This window comes from Lithobates pipiens, unplaced genomic scaffold, assembly GCF_037356315.1.
Source record: "Lithobates pipiens isolate NorthernLeopardFrog02 unplaced genomic scaffold, aLitPip1_a1.2 Scaffold_13, whole genome shotgun sequence".
Taxonomy (NCBI): Eukaryota; Metazoa; Chordata; class Amphibia; order Anura; family Ranidae; genus Lithobates; species Lithobates pipiens.
In genome coordinates, this window is record NW_027507718.1 from 383,478,698 (window position 1) to 383,504,116 (window position 25,419).

General features: G+C 40.9%; 1 protein-coding gene across 2 annotated transcripts in view; it reads left to right on the plus strand.

The window, feature by feature from the left end:
* The window catches only part of WWC2 (WW and C2 domain containing 2), a 289,038-nt gene that overhangs the window by 179,593 nt on the left and 84,026 nt on the right, over nucleotides 1-25,419 (plus strand). For both annotated transcript variants that reach the window (XM_077477273.1, XM_077477274.1), the window contains exons 10-12: nucleotides 370-459; nucleotides 7,936-8,525; nucleotides 20,708-20,831. In XM_077477273.1, the coding sequence (XP_077333399.1) occupies nucleotides 370-459; nucleotides 7,936-8,525; nucleotides 20,708-20,831 (804 nt within the window). The remainder of the gene's footprint in view (nucleotides 1-369; nucleotides 460-7,935; nucleotides 8,526-20,707; nucleotides 20,832-25,419) is intronic.

The window sequence follows — 25,419 nt, forward strand, 5'->3', positions numbered from 1 at the left end:
ATACTTGGCATGTTTCTAAAAGCATATATTCTGAAATAAATATTGGTTCATTTTATTTTGTGTGAAATGCAGAGTATTGTATTTTTCTTTTGTTTTGTTTTGCTTGTTAATCCCTAAATATGCCTAAAGTAAGCACATATTTTGATAATTGCACTAACGTCAGAAAACCCTATTTCTAATCTTGTCTTTTTCTCTTTTTTAAAGAAATCATGTACAAAGCAAACTGCATAAAACAATAGCGACTTGCTAAACAATTTGAATAGTAAAAATGATTGAAGTGTCTTTTCAAAAGCCAGGCAGCAGAATAGACTTTTAAATCCAAAAAAGAATGTGAGATTCTTTTTTAATGGAATGTTTCTATTGACTCAGGTTGAAAATTCAAGAGAAAAAGAAGGAGTTGGTAAAAAAGCTGGAAGAGACAACAAAACTCGCCACATACCTGCATTCAGAGCTGAAAAGGTAAGTCCCTGACTTCTAGTCTCTGCAGTTTAATCAGCGGCTTGTCCTTAAACTTTTATGAGAATTTCAGCAGGATATACATATACATACTGTATCTAACATAAACATAAATATATTCTAAAAATGTGAGGGCTTTTATTTTCAATAAGGTTTATCTAAGTCCAAAAGAAAACATTTAATATATTTACCAGTCCTTAGATGTGGTGGTTTTCAAGCTAAGAACTTTTTCTGCACAAAAAAACAAAAAACTGTTTACCCTACAAGAAAACCAGTGTCCTTGTCTCTTCCTGTGCCCTAAACCAGGTCTCAACAAATCCCAGGTGCCAGGTCGCCATAGTGACTAGAAATTGTTCAGAAGCCTTTGTCAGCCTATTCACTGTTGGCACCAGATGCAGGAATGCACAATTTCTATCGCCCGATGCCCAGGACATGCAGTTCTGAGCTCTGGGTAGGTAGTATTCTTTAACATTTAGCCCTACTGCTGGCAAGCAGCAGGGTTTACTTATCAGGTGGTAGCAGAAAGTTTCCACACACCCCGCATGCATTCCCCCCCGCTGTGTATCCCGCGCTCTGCTTTCCCATTAGCAGCTATGGGACCAGCATAGCGAGCGCTGTTGGGTGGGAGGGAGGAGATCGGACACACATCCTCCCCTTCTTATTGCTGACCCTGAAGTGACATTGTATGATGTTCCTTCTGGGTCCCATGTTGACAGTTTACCCAGGGAAGAATGTAATGCAGTGCGAATTGCATTATATTCAGTCGAGCACAGGGGAGACATGAAGGGTCTTTTAAACTCTGGATGTCTCATTAAAGAGAACTTGTCGCCAAGCAAATCATCACATAAGGGACTTTTTGTCAAAAAACTTAAATAAAATACAAGTTTTTGAAATTGTAAAAAAAAATGGAAGTTGCACCCAAGCACATAAAATACCCCCCCCCCCCAAAAAAAGAGGACTCACCCCCACATATATACAAGTACAAACCTAAACGCATACGTCGGTGCACCTACGCCTTAAAAGGATACACATGTTAGATATCGCCGTGCACAATGGAATGAGACCAATAATTCTAGCACCAGACCTCCTTCATAAAGCTAAATAAAGCTTTGTTTGCAAAAAAAAAAAAAAATGGCTCCTATCTTTTTATTTTTAAGCTGGATCCTAGATTCAAAGCAAATTTGTCAAGCACTGCACTAAACTGAAATCTCACATTAGATCGGCCTTCTAAGTTCTTATCTGTGAACTACAGAACAATTTCCCCATATGTTATGCAGATAAAAGGGAGAAGCCTACTCCATTTCAGGAGAGTAGCCTATGGTGACAATGCTGTTCTTCAGTAGATCTACGGTACAGTGAGTTAGTGTTGTTGGTGTTACTAACAGGATGACCAGATAAAAATAAAGGAAGAAATGCTTGGAAAAAAAAAACCAATGTAGCCGCCACATCTAAACACTAGTAGGCTGCTATATTAGTTTTGTTTTTAGTTTTTTATACTCTTTAATCTGTCCATATGAAATAACAAACTAAAGTTTCAGAATATACTGTATAGTTTGATACAAGGTTACAAAATCTAAACCTTCTAAATTGAGGCTAAAGCCCTGGTTTGATATTGATTCCATTTTAGCATTTAGTGGTTGTGTTTTTATAATTAATAAAATAATCAGACAAGCTGTGTTAAGTAGTGGCTTTGCATTTATCCTTATTTAACTGATCATTTAGGTGTCTTTGATTTTCCCTTTGTTTATACTTCCTTTAACTCTGAACAGAAGTATCTATTATAATTAATATCCTGTATTAATTGAATAATACTCAGCAGTACTTTACGCCTTTTCATGTACACAGCAAAATAAACAAATTGATAATGTTTGAAGAACTAATTAGGTTTGACAAACATCTTCATTACACACTGGATAATCACTAAAGCCTTGTCAATAAGACATGCTTCGTCTTGCTAAGCGTTCCTTCCTTACAGCCAAAGCGGACAAACGTGTATCACAGCTAAAATGCACAATGTTGTACTCAAAATGTGATAATCCTCCTCTTTTATGTTATAAACAATTTAACTGTTTACAGGAAATTTTGCCTTCAAAGACATCCAAATGTATTTTTAGTTAACAATGGGCATAAAATATATACTTTTTGCTAATCTGCCTAATTATTATTCTAGAATAGAGACTGAATTGTTTTATTTGTAACGTCAAAACATAACATTAAACATAAAATTCAAAATGCTAACCAAAACATACCAGGCCATCCGCAACATCGCCCCCAGCTACATCGCCAACCTCATCTGCAGATATTGCCCAAATCGCCCCCTCCACTCCTCTCAGGACCTTCTGCTCCCTAGCTACTTTGTTACCTCCTCCCATGCTCCCCTTCAGGACTTCTCCAGAGCTTCTCCCATGCTCTGGAATTCCCTGCCCTGGTATATCTGATCAGCTCCTAACCTGTCCACCTTTAGGCGATCCCTGGAAACTCACTTATTCAGGGAAGCCTATCCCACACCCACCTAAGGACTGTCCCCGAGCTACCCCCATCAAATCATTCCCCGCATCTATTACCTTTTATACCACAACCCCCTCCCACCTATGAGCAGGGCCCACCTGTACCTTTTGTATTGAACTGTACTGTAATTTTGCTGTCCCCCCATCTACATTGTAAAGCACTGAGTAAACTGTTGGCGCTATATAAATCGTGTAGAATAATAATAACATTTTGATTGCATGTGAATTTATGACCACAGCCCCAAAATACCCTGTTCAACAAACAGGGTGGATTTCATTTAAATCAAGTCGATTTTAAATCACTAGTAAAGGTTTGATTTAAATCAACTCGATTTAAATCCTAATTTTTAAAAAGCAACTGTGATCTCTGTCTCTCAGCGGCTCCTCCTCTGACCCACTGTTGACTCACCAACAGTCCCATTCACTTTAATGGTGAGGGACGTGGCGGCGGCAGGTGAGTGGATACCCGCAAACAGGCTCTGCCATGATGAATCTGAAATAACAGGTGCTCTTTAAATGTAAGGACTAATTCTTGCTGGTAGTTTATAATCTTTAATGTTTGAAAACAAAATGAAGGTTTCCTATTTCGAATAAGCTGTCAGGTTAGTAAAACAGAGATATCAGAACCGATTTAGGCTAATGGGTTAATAACACATAGTTGGAGAACTACTCAAATTCTTTTGTTCAATTAAAACAATAACATTATATTACATATTCTTGTATTTTCTGAAAGATCAATGTTTACTAACTGAAGTTCATAAACAAAATATCTTTGAAAAAACAAACAAAAAAACTTAAACTTAATATATCCACAAAAAAAAAAAAAAAAACTTCAAACACGGGTTTCATCACCGCATGTCGTCTCGTGATATTTTTTCATTCAGGCCACCAGGCCTTGCATTTTGCACGCATACTTGCTTTACCCATAGGTAGGGTTGCCACCTTTTCTTCAAGTCAAACCCGAACACTTTAGCGGCGCACAGCAAACTTTTTTTTATGGTATAAACTATACATATATCTTGCAATTAAATAACATTTCTAATCATATGAAGTTAATCACAAGAGTTCTCCTTTTACATCAGAATCCACAGAGTTCTCCTTTTACATCAGAATCCACAGAGTTCTCCTTTTACATCAGAATCCACAGAGTTCTCCTTTTACATCAGAATCCACAGAGTTCTCCTTTTACATCAGAATCCACAGAGTTCTCCTTTTACATCAGAATCCACAGAGTTCTCCTTTTACATCAGAATCCACAGAGTTCTCCTTTTACATCAGAATCCACAGAGTTCTCCTTTTACATCAGAATCCACAGAGTTCTCCTTTTACATCAGAATCCACAGAGTTCTCCTTTTACATCAGAATCCACAGAGTTCTCCTTTTACATCAGAATCCACAGAGTTCTCCTTTTACATCAGAATCCACAGAGTTCTCCTTTTACATCAGAATCCACAGAGTTCTCCTTTTACATCAGAATCCACAGAGTTCTCCTTTTACATCAGAATCCACAGAGTTCTCCTTTTACATCAGAATCCACAGAGTTCTCCTTTTACATCAGAATCCACTGAGCTCTCCTTTTACATCAGAATCCACTGAGCTCTCCTTTTACATCAGAATCCACTGAGCTCTCCTTTTACATCAGAATCCACTGAGCTCTCCTTTTACATCTGAATCCACAGAATTCTACATTTACATCTAAATCCGCAGAGTTGCCCTTTTACAGCTGAATCCGCAGAATTCCCTTTCACTGTAAGGGGGGACTCTGCAGACTCCAATGTAAGGGAGAACTCTGGGAACGCTAAGGGATGCTCTGGAAACCCTGATTTAAGGGGGAACACTGAGAACTCTGATGCACGGAGAGGACTCTGATGTAAGGGGGAACACTGGCTTCTGGTGTAAAGGGGAACTGATATAAGGGGTGCTCTGATAACCGATTTACCTCAGTGTACTCACTCAGTGGCAGAAGAGAGAAGGGGGAGACTTCAGTCAAAGACAGGATGAATGGTGAGCTCACTCTCGCCTTGACAGTCAGCACCTCTGTATGTATCTGAGGCTGATAGACTTCAAATTTCCGGACCCCTCTTTCCTTTTCTGAGGCACAGTGCTAGGGATTGAAGTTTGACCAGAGGGGTTGGGGCCGGAGAAAGAGAAGCAAATCAAGCCCTCTCTCCTCTCCTGTCTGTGTGTGTGTATGGGCGGAAGGGGGGGGGGATTGTTAGTGCTGGCTTTGGGTAGTGCGAAATTGAGTGTAACAGACACTCTCGGCTTGGACAACTGCAGCCAGCAACCCTGCTGAAAAACCATAGTCCAGTCTGAACAATGTGTTTGGGTTACAGGCAGTTTGAAACCCGGACACATGATTCCAAACCCAAACTGTCTGGGTGAATCCCGGACAGGTGGCAACCCTACCCATAGGTAGAAGAACGTCATTAAAATATTCCCAAACTGGGTCTCCTTTGTGGCCTGCTGCTATTTTGCTCCTCAAGGGAGGAATAAAGCACTTTAAGCTATGTGCAGAAAGATTACAAGGTTTAGAAGCTGCTTAGAAGATTTCACTTTCATTTTTACTGCTTGCCCTTCTTCCTCACACTTTGAGCCTGGTACAGATGCATTTCTCTTCAAACAATCATACATTCTGTAGAGTAGAATTGCAAAACAATGGGATAAAGGAATATTCATAAACGTTGTTTTATCTCATGGTTACCATGAAATTGTGTGAAAGCATCAATGCAGTGCATGTTATCTCAGCTTGTAGAGCTTGGATTCATTAAAGGAGTTTACCAAAAATGTAAATATTGAAGAATATACAGTTTCATGCTACATAACTAAGCTCCATTTCATGCTGAATAAACAAACTGATTAATGCATCTTGAATAGAAAACTTTCTTTAGGTAGATTTTTATTTGTTTTACTCCAAAAGCATGTTATTAAAATAAATTTGATTTAAATCAAAAAAATCAGATTTTTTTTTAAATATATATATATATATATTTTAAAAACATTGCCAATTTTTATCCACCCAGTCACCAAATAAATGGCCCCATTAATTAGTGTACATGTGCTTGTAGACTGAGGCCCCTTTCAGGCGGATCAGATCGGACCACCCATTGACTTCTATGGGGAGGCGGATGTCAGAAGATATGTGTTCGCTGACACCTGCCTGGCATCCGATCTGACAAGATCCGCTGAAAACGGACATATGGCGATACGCTCGCCACCCCTCCAGCGGGCCAGATCAGATGAAAACAGACAGGCGGTCATTTTCATCTGATTTTTTTTCCATGGAGGAGAGCGGGGCTCTGACAGGTCCATCTCAGCACAGTGTGCGGAGACTGACCTGTCGTCTGCCTGATCAGCGAGGATCAACAGCGTGATCCCTACTAAGCAAGCAGAGTCCATCGAAACGATCCACCCCATGTGAAAGGGCCCTAACTCTCACCAGAAGTTAAAAGGCTTGTAAATTTTCCAGGGGACTAAGGGCACATAACATTTTACTATTAAAATCTGTGTTGTGGTTTAAAAATCTTTTTTTTTTTTCCTCTGTCAGTGCTGTCTGTAGCTCCACCCCAGGCAAAGCCCAATTTATGGGCATTCCTGTGGGTGAAGGTACAGGCAGTATTGAAGCTACAGCCTCCTCTCTTGCAGCCCTCTTTGTGTCTCCACTCCTATTCAGCTTCTACAAGCTTTTGAAGTCGCCAGCTTTAAAGGAGATTACTACGGTAGCTGCTAGGCTGTGTTGTGAATAAAGGCAGCTGGAGCGGGGAGTTGTCGTTCACAATGCTGTCATGATGCAACACAAGCTGACAACACAAGCCTGCAGCTACTACTTTAGTCTCTCTGAGACAAATATTTTAGCTGCTGGCTTGTGTTTTTCTGATTGACAGAGCTCTACTCCAGCTACCGTCATTCACATGACAAGTTGGCAGCTATTACTATAGTAATCTTCTCTTCTTATAGTGCAAAAGAGCTGTGGGGTGGGGCACAGAGAAGCACATACAGGAGGGCTGAAGGTGTTCATTCTGGCAGTGTTCAGAGGAAGCGAAAGCTGTCCCTTGTCAGTCAAATTCCATCTCCTTGCTCCAGTGTTGTAAGATCGCAATCTGACAACAGTGCTTTTCAGCCCCGTCACAGGTATTAACTATTAACAGGGACAAGTTTTATGTGCACTGGGTCCATTGGGGGGTTTTACAAGTCTTTTTTAACTTCTGGGGAGACTTCTTTAAAGCAGCCTTTCCCTCAGTCTTGCACACTTATATAGTCTCCTCTCCTGTACTATAATTGCCTACTCTGATTTTGCTGCACACTGTGAACTTTTCACAGTGTGCATAGAGTTCAATAGAACTCGTCAAATTTTTTTGCTGGAGGGCATCCAGTATAATCTAGGTATTTCCTCCCCAGCCTAACTGTCTCTGGTCTCCCGCTTTCATTAATTGGATTTCAGTTGTTTTGAACCATGGAGGCTCAGCATCACACATGGGTGTTACCTAGAGCAGTGATTCACAACCCTGCCCTCAAGTACCCCCAACAGGCCATGTTTTGGGAATTTTTCTTAGATAAAATAGCTGTCCAAAATACCAAGCCATTGACTCTGCTTGTGTGTGTGTGTCTCTCTCTGTAGAGGTTAAATTTGGTGCAACTGTGCATAGAAACCAATCAGCTTCCAGCTTTCAGCTTTCATTGTCAAAGCTTAATGGAACAAGCTGAAGTTGGCTACCATGCACAGCTGTACCAGATGCCAAGTTCACCAGTTTTAGTAAATCCCCCTCACTGTGTAGGCGGGAGGCAGTTAAACAAAAGTAAACTTTATTTTCTAGTCATGTGTTTTACTTTTTTTTTTTTTTAGATATTACAATAAAGGGGCACGTCTCCTTTAACTTTGTCTGTAATTTAGCTTCTGATTTGTTTGGAAGACTTGCAGAATTATTTAACTTTTGTATTTTTCGAGTGACATTCTCTTGTGCTTCTCTTTCAGCCTCTCTGCCAGCACACTGTCGGTTTCATCAGGCAGCAGCCTTGGCTCTTTAGCATCCAGTCGAGGGTCCTTAAACACCTCTAGCCGAGGCTCTCTGAATTCTCTGAGCTCTACAGACCTCTATTATAACCAGGGTGACCTTGCGGCCGACTTGGACTATCAGTATAAGCTGGACTTCATGCTGCAGGAGAAGAGCAGTTACATTCCATCTGGGCCAATTACTACAATTCATGAAAACGAGGTTGTTCACTGCCATGGCAGCTCCGACTATAGCAATCTAACCACTGCTCAAGAAGACCCACAAGAATCCAAACCTCCCAAGTCTGTGACCTCCTTGTCTTCCCTGTCATCACTTTCATCCCTTTCTCCACCAGGCTCCCCCCCTGTACTGGAAGGAGCATTCTCCTTGCCTACTCAGGACTCTCTTGGTACAGATTTTGAAAGTTGCGAGCTCCCTGGGATACTATCTGAAATGAGCATCTGTGAAAACCAGCATTTGTTGGACTCTATTACAGAGCCATCTCCACCTCTCTTTGAGCAAAAGAGTATAAGGCATCAGGAGAATACTGTATTCCATGAAGAAAGTAGAGGTAAGTCCTTCCTTAATTCTGTGTGCAAGGAGGAACTACATTTTAGCTATCAGGGCAATGTGCTAGCTTGTCCTTTTATACAATTGTTATTAACACAACATCATATATCTTGAGCCAAACCTTTTTTTTTTTTTTTTTTTTTTTTGATAATGTTTGAATCTATCTTTGATTTTTATGTCTGTAAACTGTGAGATTCTCCCTCTGTATTTGACATCTGACTCAATACTATTCTAAACTTAAAGTGGATGTAAACCCCACTCATGAAATCTCACCTGGGCACATACAGTATATCTGTAGTGTTTACTTACAGTATCTCTCTCTAAAGTCCTGTGTCTTTCTGATGCTCCGTTCCTCTGTTACTAACATGATAACTTCTGACAAGTTCTCTGACACAGGGGATAAGAGCAGCTGGTAATTTGTGTCAGGGAAGGAACTTAGAGCTAGATGAGCAGAGAGCTTGTCTATTTACAGCACAGCTCTGCGAGTTTCTTTGTTCCTCTGCCTATGGGGACAGGGGGTGTGCCTTTCCTCCTATCAGCTTACACACAGTGTATGCCCAGACTCCACACCCACTACTGAACTAGGGAGAAAGTTTTGTAACATGATGTGCACTCTCTAAAGCATATATATAAAGCTGAAGACAGCAGATATACAAGTAAAACTTGTGTAGGGAGATTTGTTTCATCTCTGTTTATCATCTGAGGCTGTTCACTTCACTGGTTATATGTGAGGGTTTACATCCACTTTGAGAAAGAGGAAAAAAATAAAACACCCCCTTATCTGTTATACCTGAAATCAAACCTTAGATGCAGCATAGTCGCACTTTACATTGCCCAGCTCTCTACATGAGCATTATTTCTTTTTGGATGCCAGTGTTCCGTCATGACTACAAGCTCTGTCAGATTGACAGGTTGGCCTCTTACAGTTAGAAGAGACTTTTGCTTTAGTTGATGGAGAGAGAAAGTTTCTGTATTGTTTCTCATCCTGTTGCCACCCCGGATCATGAGATTTATTTGACCAGCATACATGCATGTCTTTCGGTGAAAAGCTAAAAATAGACTTTTGCATTTATCCCTTTCTCATCTATAGATCTGCTTTGACGAGTTTTGTTACACATGTTTTAAAAATATGCCATTATAAATGCTATGGAGCCTGAATCATCAGACATTTGTGTTCAGCAGAATGTCCACTTTGTGTTTTCTAATGTTTTCCCCCCATGGCTCTGTAGTGGCCTTTTTCCAGTGCCCCGAAGTGCTGTGCAGTTTGAACTTGAATGCTGCTTTCCCTGTGGATTCTAAGATCACATAGGTCTGTCATTTAAATGTGCCCATCTAATGATCCAATTAAAGTGGATATAGCTGAGGATATGTGGTGTTATGCAAATACAAACAAAAGCGAACCTGGCTACTGATGGCTGTTAGTGTTTCGTGCCTGCTAAGCAGCAGTTTTCAAAACCGGTATCACTTTGAGACAAAAAACGTAGCGTGATTTCTCATTGAATAGACCCCCTACTGCATAGAAACAGTGTGAATTTAATACTTCAGCTTATTTGGGGTAATTTGTGTCTCTACAAAAAAAAGGATGTAGCAATGCAGTTATTTGCTGTGCTGCTCTGCCATCTTGTGGACAATATGTTTATTGACATTTATTAGCGCAAGCTCTTATGTTCAGTTTCAGCTCCCTATACAGAGAAATGTATACATCTCTTCTCTAGTAAAATTCACAGCATGCATGAATAGATTATTAATGTAGAAACTGTATTCATCGAAGAGCGAGAGATAGACAGCTGCTGTGGTGCTATGTGTAGTGATACCTGCTGTTTTAGCCTCTTAGAATCTGGAGGTTGTTGCATTTGGTAGGAAGCTAGTTCTGGGGGTGGTGGTTACACAATGGTGGAATTAGAGTGTGGTTTCACAGCACCAGACAATCTGGGATTTTATGAACTTTGGTGAACTTTATTTTAATTTAAAGAAAAGGATATGAGCACTTTTGGTGATATATGCATAATAGCAAGTTATTGTAAGATTTTATTGTCAACACTTTGTTTTTTTTACATATAAATTAAGGATTAGTTGCACTGGAGACATTTTTAGGTGTGGTATGTAATGATTCATAATTGTTTATATGAATTTGATGCACATTTAATTGCGCTTGAGCACTTTTATATTTATATTTATAATATACATTATACATGGCAGCACTAGGGTTGCTGGTTTGAATCCCAACCAGGACACTACCTGCCGGGGGTTTGCATGTTCACCCTGTGCCTGAGTGGGTTTCCTTCAGGTGCTCCAGTTTCCCCCCACACTCCAAAGATAGATTGTAAGCTCCTTGAGGTAGAATGCTATCAGTAATGGCAAAATCCCAAGAAGATAGTAAAATTATTTCTGCTATTCGTACAGTAGAGGGAGATATTACTTATGACCAGAAGAAAATAATGCGATCCTTTGTTCATTTTTATAGTAATTTATATCAAAATAAAGTTAATTGTTCCGAGACAAGACTTCAAGAATTTTTAGAACCTTTAAAACTCCCCTCTCTTTATGAAAACGATAAACAATAACTGGGAGCTCCTCTGACATTGGAGGAGTTGATTAAGGCAGTGGAAGAAAGTCCAAATGATAAAGCCTTGGGTATTGACGGGTTACCTTCAGAAGTATATAACCAATATGGTGAGGTTTTGCTTCCAGAATTATTGAAGGTCCTTAACCAGGCTTTGGAATCATTCAGGCTTCCAGAATCTATGAGGGATGCTTGTATTATTGTATTACCAAAGCTGGGAAAGGACCCTTTGGCTCCGGAATCTTACCGCCCGATATAAGTAGACATATGCAGGGATTGATTCATCGTGACCAATGTGGCTTTATCCCAACAAGGTCTACAGCTATTAATATAAGGAGGCTTTATTTGAATATGCAAATACCAACTGATAATATTGGGACAAGAGCGATTTTGTCACTCGATGCTGCGAAAGCTTTCAACAGTGTCGAGTGGATATATCTGTGGGAGGTGTTGGGTTTGTTTGGCCTGGGGGACAAGTTTATTAGGTGGATCAGGATTCTGTATGCCACTCCGAGGGCACGTATGCAAATAAATGGCACAGTTTCAGAATTGTTCCCACTATACAGAGGAACAAGACAGGGGTGTCCCCTGTGTCCTTTACTATTCGCATTGGCCCTTGAACCACTGGCCGAGGCCATTCAACAGGCGGAATCTATTTGCGGATTTATTAGAGGAACGAGGATTGAAAAAATCTCCTTGTATGCTGATGATGCATTACTGTTTCTTGGGGATACAGAAGGTTCTTTAAGCTCCTTAAGGTCACTAATAAAAAAATTTGGATCGTTTTCTGGATACATTACTAATTGGGACAAATCCGTACTACTTCCCTTAGACAATCCTAGTCTGCCCAGGTTAAGAGAGGCCCCCCAAGTTAAAATAGTTTCATCATTTAAATTCTTGGGAATAATGATAAACTCTAGAATAGAAAATTATTTAATGGATAACTTGTCACCTATTCTTAACAAATTCCAACTTAAGAGCATGGCGTGGACCAAATTGCCATTATCGGTGGTAGGCTGTGCAAATCTCATAAAAATTATCTGGACCCCTCAATTGTTATATATATATATACTCCATAATTCACCGATATGGATAACTTTAAAATGGTTCAAAAAAACAGAATCAATATTTCGTAGACTATTATGGAAAGGAAAAACCCAGAGAATGAAGTTATCAATTCTTCAGACGGCAAGGGATTGGGGTGGATTAGCGGTACCACAGCCAAGAATCTACTTCATAGCCTCCCAGCTTCAGCATTTAGCAGGCTGGGGAGAAAGGAATTGGGAAGACCCCATACAGGTTTTATTGTTAAATAATAGTTTTCGATATAATCTTGTAGCTTAGTTGGAATCCGGAGCCCTGGGTAACACCTGTAGGGGTCTAACAATGACACTTATGAATAGTCTGGAAGGAAACGAGGAGTATAATGAAATTTGAAGGAGTTTCGAAATACTCCCCGCTTTGGGGGAATAAGCAATACAAAGCATTATATAAATTAGAGGGATTCGAAAGCTGGCACTCTAAGCCCCCGTACACATTGTCGGAGATTCCAAAAATCCGTCGGATTAATTCCGGAAGAGGTCCGGAAGTGATGTTGCATACACACGGTCGGACTCAGTTGTCGGGAAATCCGATTGTACATAACGTGATGATGTTGTTTCATTACGACGGGACTACGTTCAGGCTAGTAGCCAATAGCTTTGGTCTAGGAATTTGATCTGAGCATGCATGGCACTTTGTCCGTCAGAGTAGGCTACACATCAGAGTATGTCCGATCGGAGCATTTTGTTGGAAAATTTTACCGGCAAGTTGGAAAAGTTGGTCCGTCGGATATTCCGACGAAAACAGTCCGATGCAGACCACACACAGTCGGAATATCTGACACAACGGTCCGATAGGAAACATTCCGTCGGAATCTCCGACCGTGTGTACAAGGGCTTAGGGGCTCCAATATATAGAACAGATGTTTACACATAATGTTCTGCACTCCTTTCAGGACCTGCAAGAATCCTTTCAACTGCCTTCTAGTCACTTCTATAAATATTTACAATTACGGCATGCCATTCAAACTCAGTTTAGAAGGGAAAAGATAGTGATAAAACCTACCCCACTTATAACCTCATTAGCAAGGGGGGAGGAATAAAAGGGCTTGATCTCATCTTTATATGGTCAACTGATGAGACTATATCAGGATAACGATGTCAGCCCGGGTAGAACAGGCTGGGAGAGAGACATAGGGGACAACTCGGATGAAAATTGGCAAATTATCTTGAGAAGGGTACCCCTAGTATCATTATCACTGGCTCAATGCCTGACGCAACTATTTATAATATATAGGGTATACAGAACACCAGTTAAATTATTTAAGTGGGGCAGACGCGATTCTCCGGAGTGTCCTAGATGTCAAAAGTCTCCAGCTGATTTAATACACATGATGTGGAATTGTCCAAAATTGGCTAGATATTGACGAGAGGTGGTTAATACAATCAATGCTACATGTAATACACATATCGACAAGACCCCTATGACATGTCTACTGGGATATTTTGCCGAGGAAGGCTTCTTTCCCAGGGAGGTGATATTAGTTACTAGACTATTGTTTATTGCACGTAAGTTAATTTCTCTAAGGTGGATATCTCCGAATGCACCTTTACTTGAGGACTGGCGTCTTCAGGTAAATGAAAACATCTTGAAAGAACAACAAATTGATTGCAATAGGGGGGAATCCAATAACTGGATTAAAATATGGAAACGATGGATATCGGATCCACGGTTAGCTCCACTCTCACTAGTAATGGGGGAGTCTGTATTGAGTGGTTAGTACCGTTTTTTTTTCTGTTGAGTGGGACAGTAAACGTGGTATTCAAAGGAAAACGGGGTAGAGGGTTATACCAGAGGGCAGGAAAAAAAAACGAAATAAAAAATTGTAACGATAAAAGATGTGGGTAGAAACAATCTTCTCCTTTGTCAGCTTGTGATATATAACTCACTATGGAAACTACGCTATGGATTTGTCGCCTGGCGAGTGCGTGTTTTTTTTTTTTTGTGTATGTCTGTGTGTATATGTTTGTAAATACTTGTGTCTAAAGGATGGTTAGGAAGTATATATGATAGTGGCAAGTAAGAAAGAAAAGAGAAAAATATAAAAAGATGTTTTGCACGGATCAATCGAAATAAATAGGAAAATGAGGAAAGGACGTACTAGCGGTATAAGGAAACAAAATTGTAAAATATATACTGATGCTGTAACTAAATAAAGTAAAAAAAAAAAAGCTCCTTGAGGACAGGGGCTGATGTGAATGTGCAATATATATGTGAATCGCTGTGTAAATTGACGCATAAGAATTGAAATTGAAATATAAGCACCTGTAAAAAGAATATTTATATATACATATCAGGCAAAAAATTGACCATCCCTCCATACATGGACCCCACTAGACCTCTGAAGGTATGTTGTGCCATCAGTAGCAGATCCTTTTAAATCCTGTAAGTTACAAGGTGGGACCTCCATAGATTGGGCTTGTTTCTCCAGCATATCCCACAGATGCACAATTGGGTTGAGATCTGGAGAATTTGGAGGCTAAAGCAACACCTCTAATGTGTTGTGTTTCTTAAAATTCTTGAATTTATCAGACCAGACCACGTTCTTCCATTGCTCCGTGGTCCAGTTCTGGTGCTCCCATTGTAGGTGCTTTCGGCTGTGGACACGGGTCAGCATGGACACCCTGACCAGTCTGCGACACACAACAAACTGCAATGCACTGTGTTTTCTGACCCCTTTCTATCACAACCAGCATTAGGTTTTCAGCAATTTGAGCTACAGGAGCTCTCCTATTGGATTGTACTACATGGGCCAGCATTTGCTTCCCGTGTGCATTAATGAGCCTTGGCATGACCCCGTTGTCGGTTCACTGGTCTTCCTTGGATTACTTTTGATGGGTCCTGACCCCTTCAGACTGGGAAAATTATCTTCAGGGGCAACATGTTCACTTGCTGCCTAATATATCTTACCCACTTTCAGATACCATTGTAATGAGATCAACAACGTTATTCACTTTACCTGTCAGTGGTCATAATGTTCTAGCTGATTAGTTTACAGTTTCTCACAAAAGTGAGTACACCCCTCACATTTTTGTAAATATATCATTATATCTTTTCATGTGACAACACTAAAGAAATTCAACTTTACTACAATGTAAAGTAGTGAGTGCACAGCTTGTATAAAGTGTAAATTTGCTGTCCTCTCAAAATAACTCAACACACAGTCATTATTGTCTAAACCCCTTGCAACAAAAGTGAGTACACCCCTAGGTGAAAATGTCCAAATTGGGCCCAATTAGCCATTTTCCCTCCCTGGTGTCATGTCACTTGTTAGTGTTACAATGTTTCATGTGTGAATGGGTAGCAGGTGTGTTAAATTTGGTGTTATCGCTCTCATACTGGTCATTGGAAGTTCAACTTGGCACCTCATGGCAAATAACTCTCTGAGGATCTGAAAAAAAAGAATTGTTGCTCTACATAAAGATGGCCTAGGCTATAAGAAGTTGCCAAAACCCTGAAACTGAGATGCAGCATGGTGGCCAAGACCATACAGTGGTTTAACAGGACAGGTTCCACTCAGAACAGGCCTCACCATGACCAAAGAAGTTGAGTGTACATGCTCAGTGTCCTATCCAGAGAATTTCTTTGGGAAATAGACGTATGAGTGCTGCCAAGATTGCTGCAGAGGATGAAGGGTTAGCCTGTCAGCGCTCAGACTATACCCGGCATACTGCATCAAATTGGTCCGCATGACTGTCGTCCCAGAAGTAAGCCTCTTCTAAAGACGATGCACAAGAAAGTCTGCACACAGTTTGCTGAAAAACAAGCAGACTAAAGCCCCGTACACACGATCAAACAATACGGTGGAAAAGTCCAGCGGACTCAAGTCACCCAGTTACCCAAAAGTTTGGCGGACTAAGATTGTAGTTTTGCACATCAATCTGTCCGCCGGACTCGCATTTCAGCGGACAATACGGCCGTGTGTGTGCTAGTCCATAGTAACCATACGAACCATGATTGGGGTGCTAACCTGCAACTACAGAAATATCAGCTGAAATCTGCAAAGTAGCTGCTGTGGCTAAAGCAGAGCCTTTTCTCCAGTCCTTGATGTATGCAGTCGATTTATGAGCGTTATATTTAGATTACCTTGTGGCAAGTCTCATCAAGTTTGCCAACATTGTATGATCGTTTAAAGCTAGGCTAATGAATCTGACATTTTCATCCACACTGGTATCATCATGAACCAGAAATAGCTAAATTCCCACTTAAAACATATTTATCACGTTGAAGAATATATATTTTTATATTTAAAAAGTATTGCTGTTTAATAAATAATATTAGCATTAACATTGACTTAAATAGTGCTCGCATGTTCTAGCCTATCTAAGGGGAACATTGAACTGTAAACAGTTCCTGTCTCTGAAAAGCTTGCCACACTGGTTATAGGTTTATTGTACAATCTATTACATTTGGATTGAACTGTATAAAAAAACCTGTGTGCGGGCTCACCTAAGATCCGCTCTCTTTTTAGAAGTTGTATCAGATTTGTAATGAAACCATATTTGGTTTGGTTGGAACAATTTGCAGTAACAATAAACAGATTAATAAAGTAGGCCACATCATTTACAATCTGTACTTTCAAATAAATCCAAAATGTAATTCCGCAAGAGCCATACAATATGTTTAAAGCTATTTTTTTTTTTTTATCGGTTAATCGACTAATTTAAATTATAACTGTAATATCCACGTCATCTCCCCTACTGTAATATCCACATCTCCACTACGATTGTATGCTTGCTTACCACTACACAGACAGGCAGATCAACAAGCAGTTGAGGCGGGTGATGGTGACGTCAGCGCTCCACTCACCTAGGCCACCGCCGGGTGTACCAAGATGGCCGCAGCTTCAGAGCTAGGCCGAAGCTGCGGCCTTTCCTATGGGCTCAATCCACAGATCGTCACACCACGCAATCCGCGGATTGAGAGGTGAGAGCCAGATGCAACCATCAAAAGAGCCACATCTGGCTTGCAAGCCATAGGTTCCCTACCCCTGCCTTAATCTCTAAGATGTGACTTTGGACACAGTCACATTGCAAGTCACAGCTTATCGATTGCAATGGAATCTCTTCAAATCTATGTGAATGATGCCCTGTACACATGATCGGACTTACCGACGAAAAATGTGCGATCGAATCGTGTTGTCAGAAATTACAATCGTGTGTGGGCTCCATAGGACTTTTTCAGTCGGAATTTCCAACACACAAAGTTTGAGAACTGGCTGTAAAATTTTCCGACAACAAAATCCGATCGTTTAAATTCCAATCGTGTGTAGACAACTCAGACGAACAAAGTACCACACATGCTCAGAATAAATTACAAGATGAAAGCTATTGGCTACTGGCCTGTTTATAGTCCCGTTGTACGCCACTGTGTTCAGAACGATCGGATTTTCCAACAACTTTTTGTGACCTTGTGTATGCAAGACAAGTTTGGGCCAAAATCCGTTGGAAAAAATCAAACGGATTTTGTTGCCGGAAAGGCCGACCGTGTGTACAGGGCATGAAAGTTGCAGCAAAGGTTCCTACACGTCTTTGATGCTGCAAAGTCGCACTTCAGAGTCACGCTCGATACTTTCCTACTGGCAAAAAAAATTCTAAATGCATCATAAATGCAACATTTGCATTTTTAGTGCAGTTCCATTGAAGAATCTGCAAACTGCTGTGGGGAAAAAAAGTCCCTGACCCTTTCCAAAAAGCGCAGCAGCTAAAAATGCATAGCTGTGAACCTGTTCCATAGGAAACCATGTTAAATGGACTGTAGTGCGTTTCTGCAAAGCACACTAAAAAAAAAAAAAACGCATAGGTGTGAATCAAGGGTTAGTTACATGTTAACATTCCAGGAAATTGGGAACAATCGGCAGCTACATCCTACCTATATCTACAGTCAGTTGTTTCCCATCCAACTTTTTATCTGTTCCATTTCCTGCAAACAAAACCTGTACTAGAGACACATGCCCTTCATACCTATTTCCAGCCTTTCTGGGAAAGCTCCTTGATATACAGTCTATACATGGGTTAAATGTTCTAAAAGTGCACCCTTCCTTTCTATAGTATGTTCTGAGCAGGGAGCCTTTACAAGGTGAATGTGAATCCTCCTTCCCTGCCATTAATCAAGACTCCACACAAGCTCCTGCTGGCACAATGCGAGTCACAATGACTGTGAAGTCCTTCCAGAGTCACTGTCTGTCATTGCCAGAGTTTTAGGATGACTGCATCTATTCCTGCGGGTAATCAATAAATCATGTCACCACCTTCACCCCTTCACATGAGGCTATATAAAAAGGCTTCTTTATCATTAAAAGGGAGAGAAATCAGCATTCTCCTGTAACACCTTAAAGAAAGACATTTGACAATCAAATGCAGGGAACTTTAAACATCTTAACAAGATGTAAGGGTTGTGCTCAGAAGGGAGCACAGTGCATTTCAACACACTTTTCTCAGTTGTGGATGAAAGCCCCTTATGGAACTTCACAATGTGCCTTTAAATCAAGACTTTTGGCACACTGCAGGAGACTCGCCTATGAATATGGGTTACGGATGAAAAGTTGAGAGGTGGGACGCATGGTGGAATGCGGTTATCGGGATAATAAAGGGGGGCTTTTAACAAGTGGAGATGTAACCAATGGGGAGGTTTCTTTTGAACATTTACCTCTTCAAACAAAATCATATTTCTTTATTGATATAAAGTGAAGTAAAGGGGAAGTTGCTGAAATCCCAAAACACATCAAACATAATAATGCAGAAAATAGTGTTCTTAAACTAAGTATGCTAAAAAAAAGGAAAAAAATGTAGGTAATTGCTTTACATAATCTATAAAAATTGTCAAATGAATACTCTTTTTTTTTTTTTTTTTCTTTTAAAAGTTGGGCATTTTTGCTAACTGGAATTTTTACAAGAATGCATTTGATCTCGTTATGATTTGCAATCTGTATAAAGACTGATAATTTATTTTATTTATTACAGGTACTTGTATAGTGTCGTGAATATACACAGTACTTCATGTGTATTGTACATTCACATCAGTCCCTGCTCTGAGAGCTTACAATCTAAGGTCCCTAACTTACATTCATACATACACTACTAGGGCCAATTTAAACAGGAGCCAATTAACCTACCAGTATGTCTTTGAACTGTGGGAGGAAACTGGAGAACCCAGAGAAAACCCTGACAGGCAAAGGAAGAACATGTAGACTCCAGACAGGTAATGCTGTGGTTGAGATTTGAACCAACAACCTTAGTGCTGCTTGGCAGAAGCGCTAACCACTTAGCCACTGTGCTGACAATTGACCATAGCTGGTTTCTGTTGCAGTATGGCCTCTGATATAGAGTTCGGAGGGCAGCCGGATGTACAGGTATGGTCAGACTATTCTTGAGCCAAAATAATCAGATGCTTCATAAACACAAATTCTCAGAAGCCAGGTATTTTTGTCTAGGCTTATAGAGATGGTAGAGGAGGATGGCACAAACATGATACAGGCAGTAATGGTGTTTAATAATAATAGTATTAATATATGTTCCAACCTTCAACCTAAATAAATGTTCTTTTCTACTAAAATGAATAATATAATTGGGAAAAGTATGTGCCCTTTTAATGCAGTTTGAATTTTAAGGATTGGCAGAGTAGAGCATTTTTTTAAAAAGTATGGGGTTGGGGAAAAAAAACGTTTATACTTAGCTAGGTGGATGCTGCATCAATCTGATGCTGCAGATGTCCACTGCTGGCTTTGCAGTGAGAAATGAATGATCAAACACCTCTGATTGCTCAGTTTTTCCCTCCATTCTGAGCATAGAGCTGGAGACTGTCATTTACCGTCTCTCTGCTCTGCCCTCCTCATCCAGTGCTAATTGGAGAGTTGGGCTGTGAAGGGGTTGGAAGTGGCTGGCTCAGTCTCCCAGAAGCTCCTTGAGAGGCTGAGCCAGCTACTGGTCCAGGCATCTGGGTGACTCCCGATTGTAATGTCCACATCGATCCTAAGCCTGTACCAGCTGGGGGACTTCAGCCAACAGCAGACTTTAGACCTTTGTCAGCTGAAAACATGTCACAGGAGTGCAGAGCTAACTGCACTCCTGTGATCCATAGGGGATGTAGGGCCAATATAGCTTTGGCTCTACTTATCCTTTAAAACTGAAGATATTCATATGCCATATATTCCATTATAAGCCCACATAATAATGGGTTATTTCTTCATTTAAGTAGCTATGCAAATCATTATGTGCCTCGACAACTGCTGTTTTTTTCTAAATACAGATGCAGACTAATTTTACAGAGCCATTTTTTCTAGAATGTATGTTTTTAGGTTTTTTGGCCATCATCCATATAGTGTATAGAAACCACAACTTCTATGGAATAATGCTTGTGAATCAATTAGAAATTATAACCAAGAAGTGACAATTTACCTTTAATAACACCTATAGTTATCTAAATGTGAAATTATTGTTTTCCTGTTTCATTCTCTATTTTATGACGAAAGATCATAATTACTTGTTTTACATTGTGTTTTCTTTCATGTAATGCTTTAGATGTAAGTTTCCAAAGAAAGCCAACAGGTGGCATTCAGGAAGAGAAGGGAGCTTGTGTTTCTGCGGCCGTGTCTGATGAGTCTGTGGCTGGTGACAGCGGTGTATATGAGGCATGTGCAAAACCGTAAGTATCAAAGACCTACTGAGCAATTCACTAACTTGGAACAAGTATGCAGTTTGGAACTTCAGACCTTTAATCGTTTGCAGCCTCAGAATCCACACATTTTTAAGTCATCCCAATCCTAACAGGTTTACATTAAATGTGAAGTTTAGCTAAAAAATATTGTTTTCCCCTACAGCTTTAGTGGCCTAGCTTACGTATTAGGGATGAGCCCGATGTTACGTTCGACTCAAACATCGGGTGTTTGCCCGTTTGGCAAATCCCGAGCATCATGGGGTGTTCACGCCATATTCGTGTGGCGCGTCACGCCCTATAATGCAATGCGAGATCGCAGTGCATTGATGTCTGATGATTAGCCAAAGCATGCACCTGACTTGCATGCTTTGGCCAATCACAGCACACTGTGAGAGCCATGATTGGCCAAAGGCAAGGGTGCCTTTAGCCAATCATGGCTCAGGGTGCCGAGTCTACGCCCCACACTATATAGGGCTGCTTACACGGTGGCTGTATATAGTATTTATGAATTATAGCAGTTAGCTAGAGGCAGGTTAGTTAGTGGCGAGCAGGCAGTTTAGTGTGTGTGTGTGTGTGTGTGTGTGTGTGTGTGTGTGTGTGTATATATATATGTGTATGTGTATATATATATATATATAATATATATTACCTTGCAGTCCGTGTACAGTATATAATACAGTGTATTGAAGTGTTTAAAGGGAACCCCTGTGACAGAATTAAGAAAAAAAAAAAGGCATGGGTCCCCCCCCCCCCCCCCCCCGGTCCATACCAGGCCCTATGGGTCTGGTATCGATTTTGAGGGGAACTCCACGCCAAAAAAAAGAAAAATTCAATGAATCATACCTGGCGCTTGCCCTCAACATGGGGAGGTTGCTATGGGGTCTCCCTGTCCCCACAGTCCTGGCCCAGTGGTTTTGGGGTTCTGCAGGCAGGGGGTCTTATCGGAATCTGGAAGCCCGCTTTAACAAGGGGGGCCCACAGATCCTGCCCCCCCTCCCCTACCTATTCACCAAAAAGTAAAAACCACATTACACAGTTCTTTACAATTCCTTTATTAAAACATAAAAAAAAAAAAGTGTCCTTCGATGTCCAATTATCTTCAATGACTTTGCTGACGGACCTGAAAAATAGAAAAAAAATACGAAAATACTCAGCTGACTGTGACAGTTGTTATATAGGCAAGGGCGGGGCCAACCGGTGACGTAACAGAGTGACCCCGCCCCTTCATGTCAGAGGTGTGGGGTCAAAAAGCTGTTTTGTATGTGCTACATGCCCTAGAAGTGACTAGCGTTCTTTCAGTGTCACCAATCACTGCTCCAGTGTGAACAGCCTCTTATGCACCACTGACCTCTGCACTGTTTTTTACATTCTACTGACCCTGACCTCAGTGTTGCATAACGTTACATTGCATTACATAGTCCTGACCTCTGAATGCTGCATTATATATTACTGACCTCTGCACTTTGTTACATACTACTGACCTCTGAATTCAGAAGTACTTGCTAATGCCCTCTAAACTTTTTAAATCTTCCTAGCCATGCTAGGTTATCGCCTTTAAAAAAAAAAGTGTGCTATGGGCTGGTGAGCTTTCATCTCTTCTATGTCATTCAAGTAGATCTCCACCTCTCCAAGGTTGTCTACCCCTGCCTTAAATCCATGTTCCACCTGCAATTTTTAATTTTTTTAAAGTCAGCAGCTACAAAAACTGTAGCTTCTGACTTTTAATAAGGACATTTACCTGTCCAGGGAGCCCATGATGTCAGGCCCCCGAGGCCGATCCGTCCATCGGATCGGGTGCAGGCACCGCCATTCTAATTAAGGGAAACAGGCAGTGGAGCCTTGCGGCTTCACTGCCCATTTCCTACTGCGCATGTGTGAGTTGCGTGGTGCTTTGTGAATGGCCGGCTATCTTCTGGGACACACACATGTCCCAGAAGACATCCGGAGGGCTCGCAGAAGAAGAGGATATGACCTCCTGCGCTGTGGACTGGATGGATCGGAAGTACAGGCTGTATTTCAAAAAAAGGTAAATTAGAAGAAAAAAAAATTGAACTAGCCAAAAACAAGGGGTGGAGAGGTGTTTTTTCTTTTAAAAGTGGGTGGAACTCTGCTTTAAGCCATATGCCCATGCATAGTGTGAACTGCATGTAACAAGATCTCTGAATGAGGGAGGATGAATGACGGGATTCTCTCCCCTATTCAGATATCATGTTACAGGCAGTGTATTCTCAAATGAAGGAGGAGGATTTTGGGGTCATATAGGAAAGGGGAGAGCACGGAAGTGGCTCATGTGCACAATTGGTGGTGATATTCCTGCACTGTAATATTTGCCACCTGTTTGTAATTGCAGAGGTGATGAGCACATAAAATGTGTTTTTATGTGGGTTGGGAACACTAAAATTCACAGCTAAAGATTTGGGAGTAAAATTAAACTGTGAAAACAACTATTTAATTCTATATGTATTTTTATTATTTATGCATTTGGTTAGCACATTCACAGCAGCTTATGGTACTGATGGTTATTTATTACCATTGATTTGATATTGGATATGGGATTAACAAAGTATTCAAGATAGAGCCACTTTGTGTAAGATAGAGACCCTTTACAGTGGGGAAAATAATTATTTGATCCCCTTTAGATATTGTAAGTTTGCCCACTTACAAAGAAATTAAGGGTCCGTAGTTTTTATAATAGGCTTAATTTAAATAAGAAAGAATATCAATCAAAAATCCAGAAAAAAACACATGATACAAATGTTATCAATTGAGTTGCAGTTCAGTGAGTAAAATAAGTATTTGATCCCTTACCAACCGACAAGAATTCTGGCTCCCACAGACTGGGTACAGTATATGCTCATGTGGTACTCAGATTAGTCCTGTCAATTTAAGAAGGGGCTCCTAATGACAACTCGTTATGTGTATAAAAGACACCTGTCCACAGAATCTTTTTTCCATTCAAACCTCACCATCATGGGCAAGATCAAAGAGCTGTCAAAGGATGTCAGGGACAAGATTGTAGACCTGCACTAGGCTGGAATGGGCTACAAGGCCAATAGCAAGCTTAGTGAGAAAAAGACACCAGTTGGAGCGATTATTCACAAACAGAAGAAATACAAAATCGCCTTCAATCGCCCTCGGTCTTAAGCTCCATGCAACATTTCACAACATTTCATGGGGTAAAGCTGATCATGAAAAAAGTGAGGGATCAGCCCAGAACTACATAGGAGGAGCTGGTGAATGATCTCAAGGCAGTTGGGACCACAGTCGCCAAACAAACCATTGGTTACACAATACTCTGCCAAGGATTGAAATTCCGCAATGCCCGCAAGGTCCTCTTCCTCAAGGAGGCACATATGCAGGCCTGTCTGAAGTTTGCCAATGAGCATCTAAATGATTCAGAGAAGGATTGGGAGAACGTGCAGTAGTCAAATGAGACCACAATTGAGCTCTTTGGCTTTAAATTGACTCACCGTGTTTGGAGGAAGAAAAATGCTGACTATGACCCAAAGACCACCATCCCTACAGTCAAGCACAGAGGTGAAAACATTATGCTTCGGGGCTGTTTCTCTGCTAAAGGTACAGGCTGACTTTGCTGCATGGACGGCCATGTTTTCTAAAATCTTGGATGAGAACTTTCTTCCCTCAGCCAGAACACTGAAGATGGTTCACGGATAGGTCTTCCAGCATGACAATGACCCAAAATATACTGCCAAGGCAACAAAGGAGTGACTCAAGGAGAAGCACATTAAGGTCATGAAGTGACTTAGCCAGTCTCCAGACCTTAAAGTGATTGTAAAGGCAGGAGGTTTTTTATCTTAATTTATTCTATGCATTAAGATAAAAAACCTTCTATTTGTAGCAGCCCCCCCCCCCCCCAATGCTTTCCTAAGCCCATCTCTATCCAACAATGTTGCAGGAGAAACTTGGCTGGCCGGGACTCTCCTCCCCATTAGCTGAGATAGCAGCGTTGCACCATTGGCTCCCGCTGCTGTCATGCAAAGTCAGTGGCACAGTGATGAGAGAGAGGGCACAGGAATTAGCCAGGGCTCCATGTCTGAATGGACATACAGAGCTGGCTTGGGTGCCCCCATAGCAAGCTGCTTGCTGTGGGGGGCACTCATCGGGGGAGGGGCCAGGAGAGCCGAAGAGGGACCAGAGAAGAGGAGGATCCAGGCTGCTCTGTGCAGAACTGTTGCACAGGCAGGCAAGTATAACATGTTTGATATTTTTAGGGAAAAACAAAACAAAACAAGACTTTAGTATCACTTTAATCCTATAGAATATTTATGGAGAGAGCTAAAACTTGGAGTTGCCAAGCAACAGCTAAGAGACCTTAAGAATTTAGAGAGACAATCTGTAAAGAAGAGTGGACCAAAGTCCCTCTTGAGATGTGTACAAAACTGGTCACCAACTACAAGATACATCTTGCCTCCGTGCTTGCCAACAAGGGTTTCTCTGCCAAGTACGAAGTCATGTTGTGCTTGGGGATCAAATAATTATTTTACTCACTGAACTGCAACTCCATTTATAATAATTTTTAGCGACAGTACATTTATACTTTAGCTAAATATGTGTT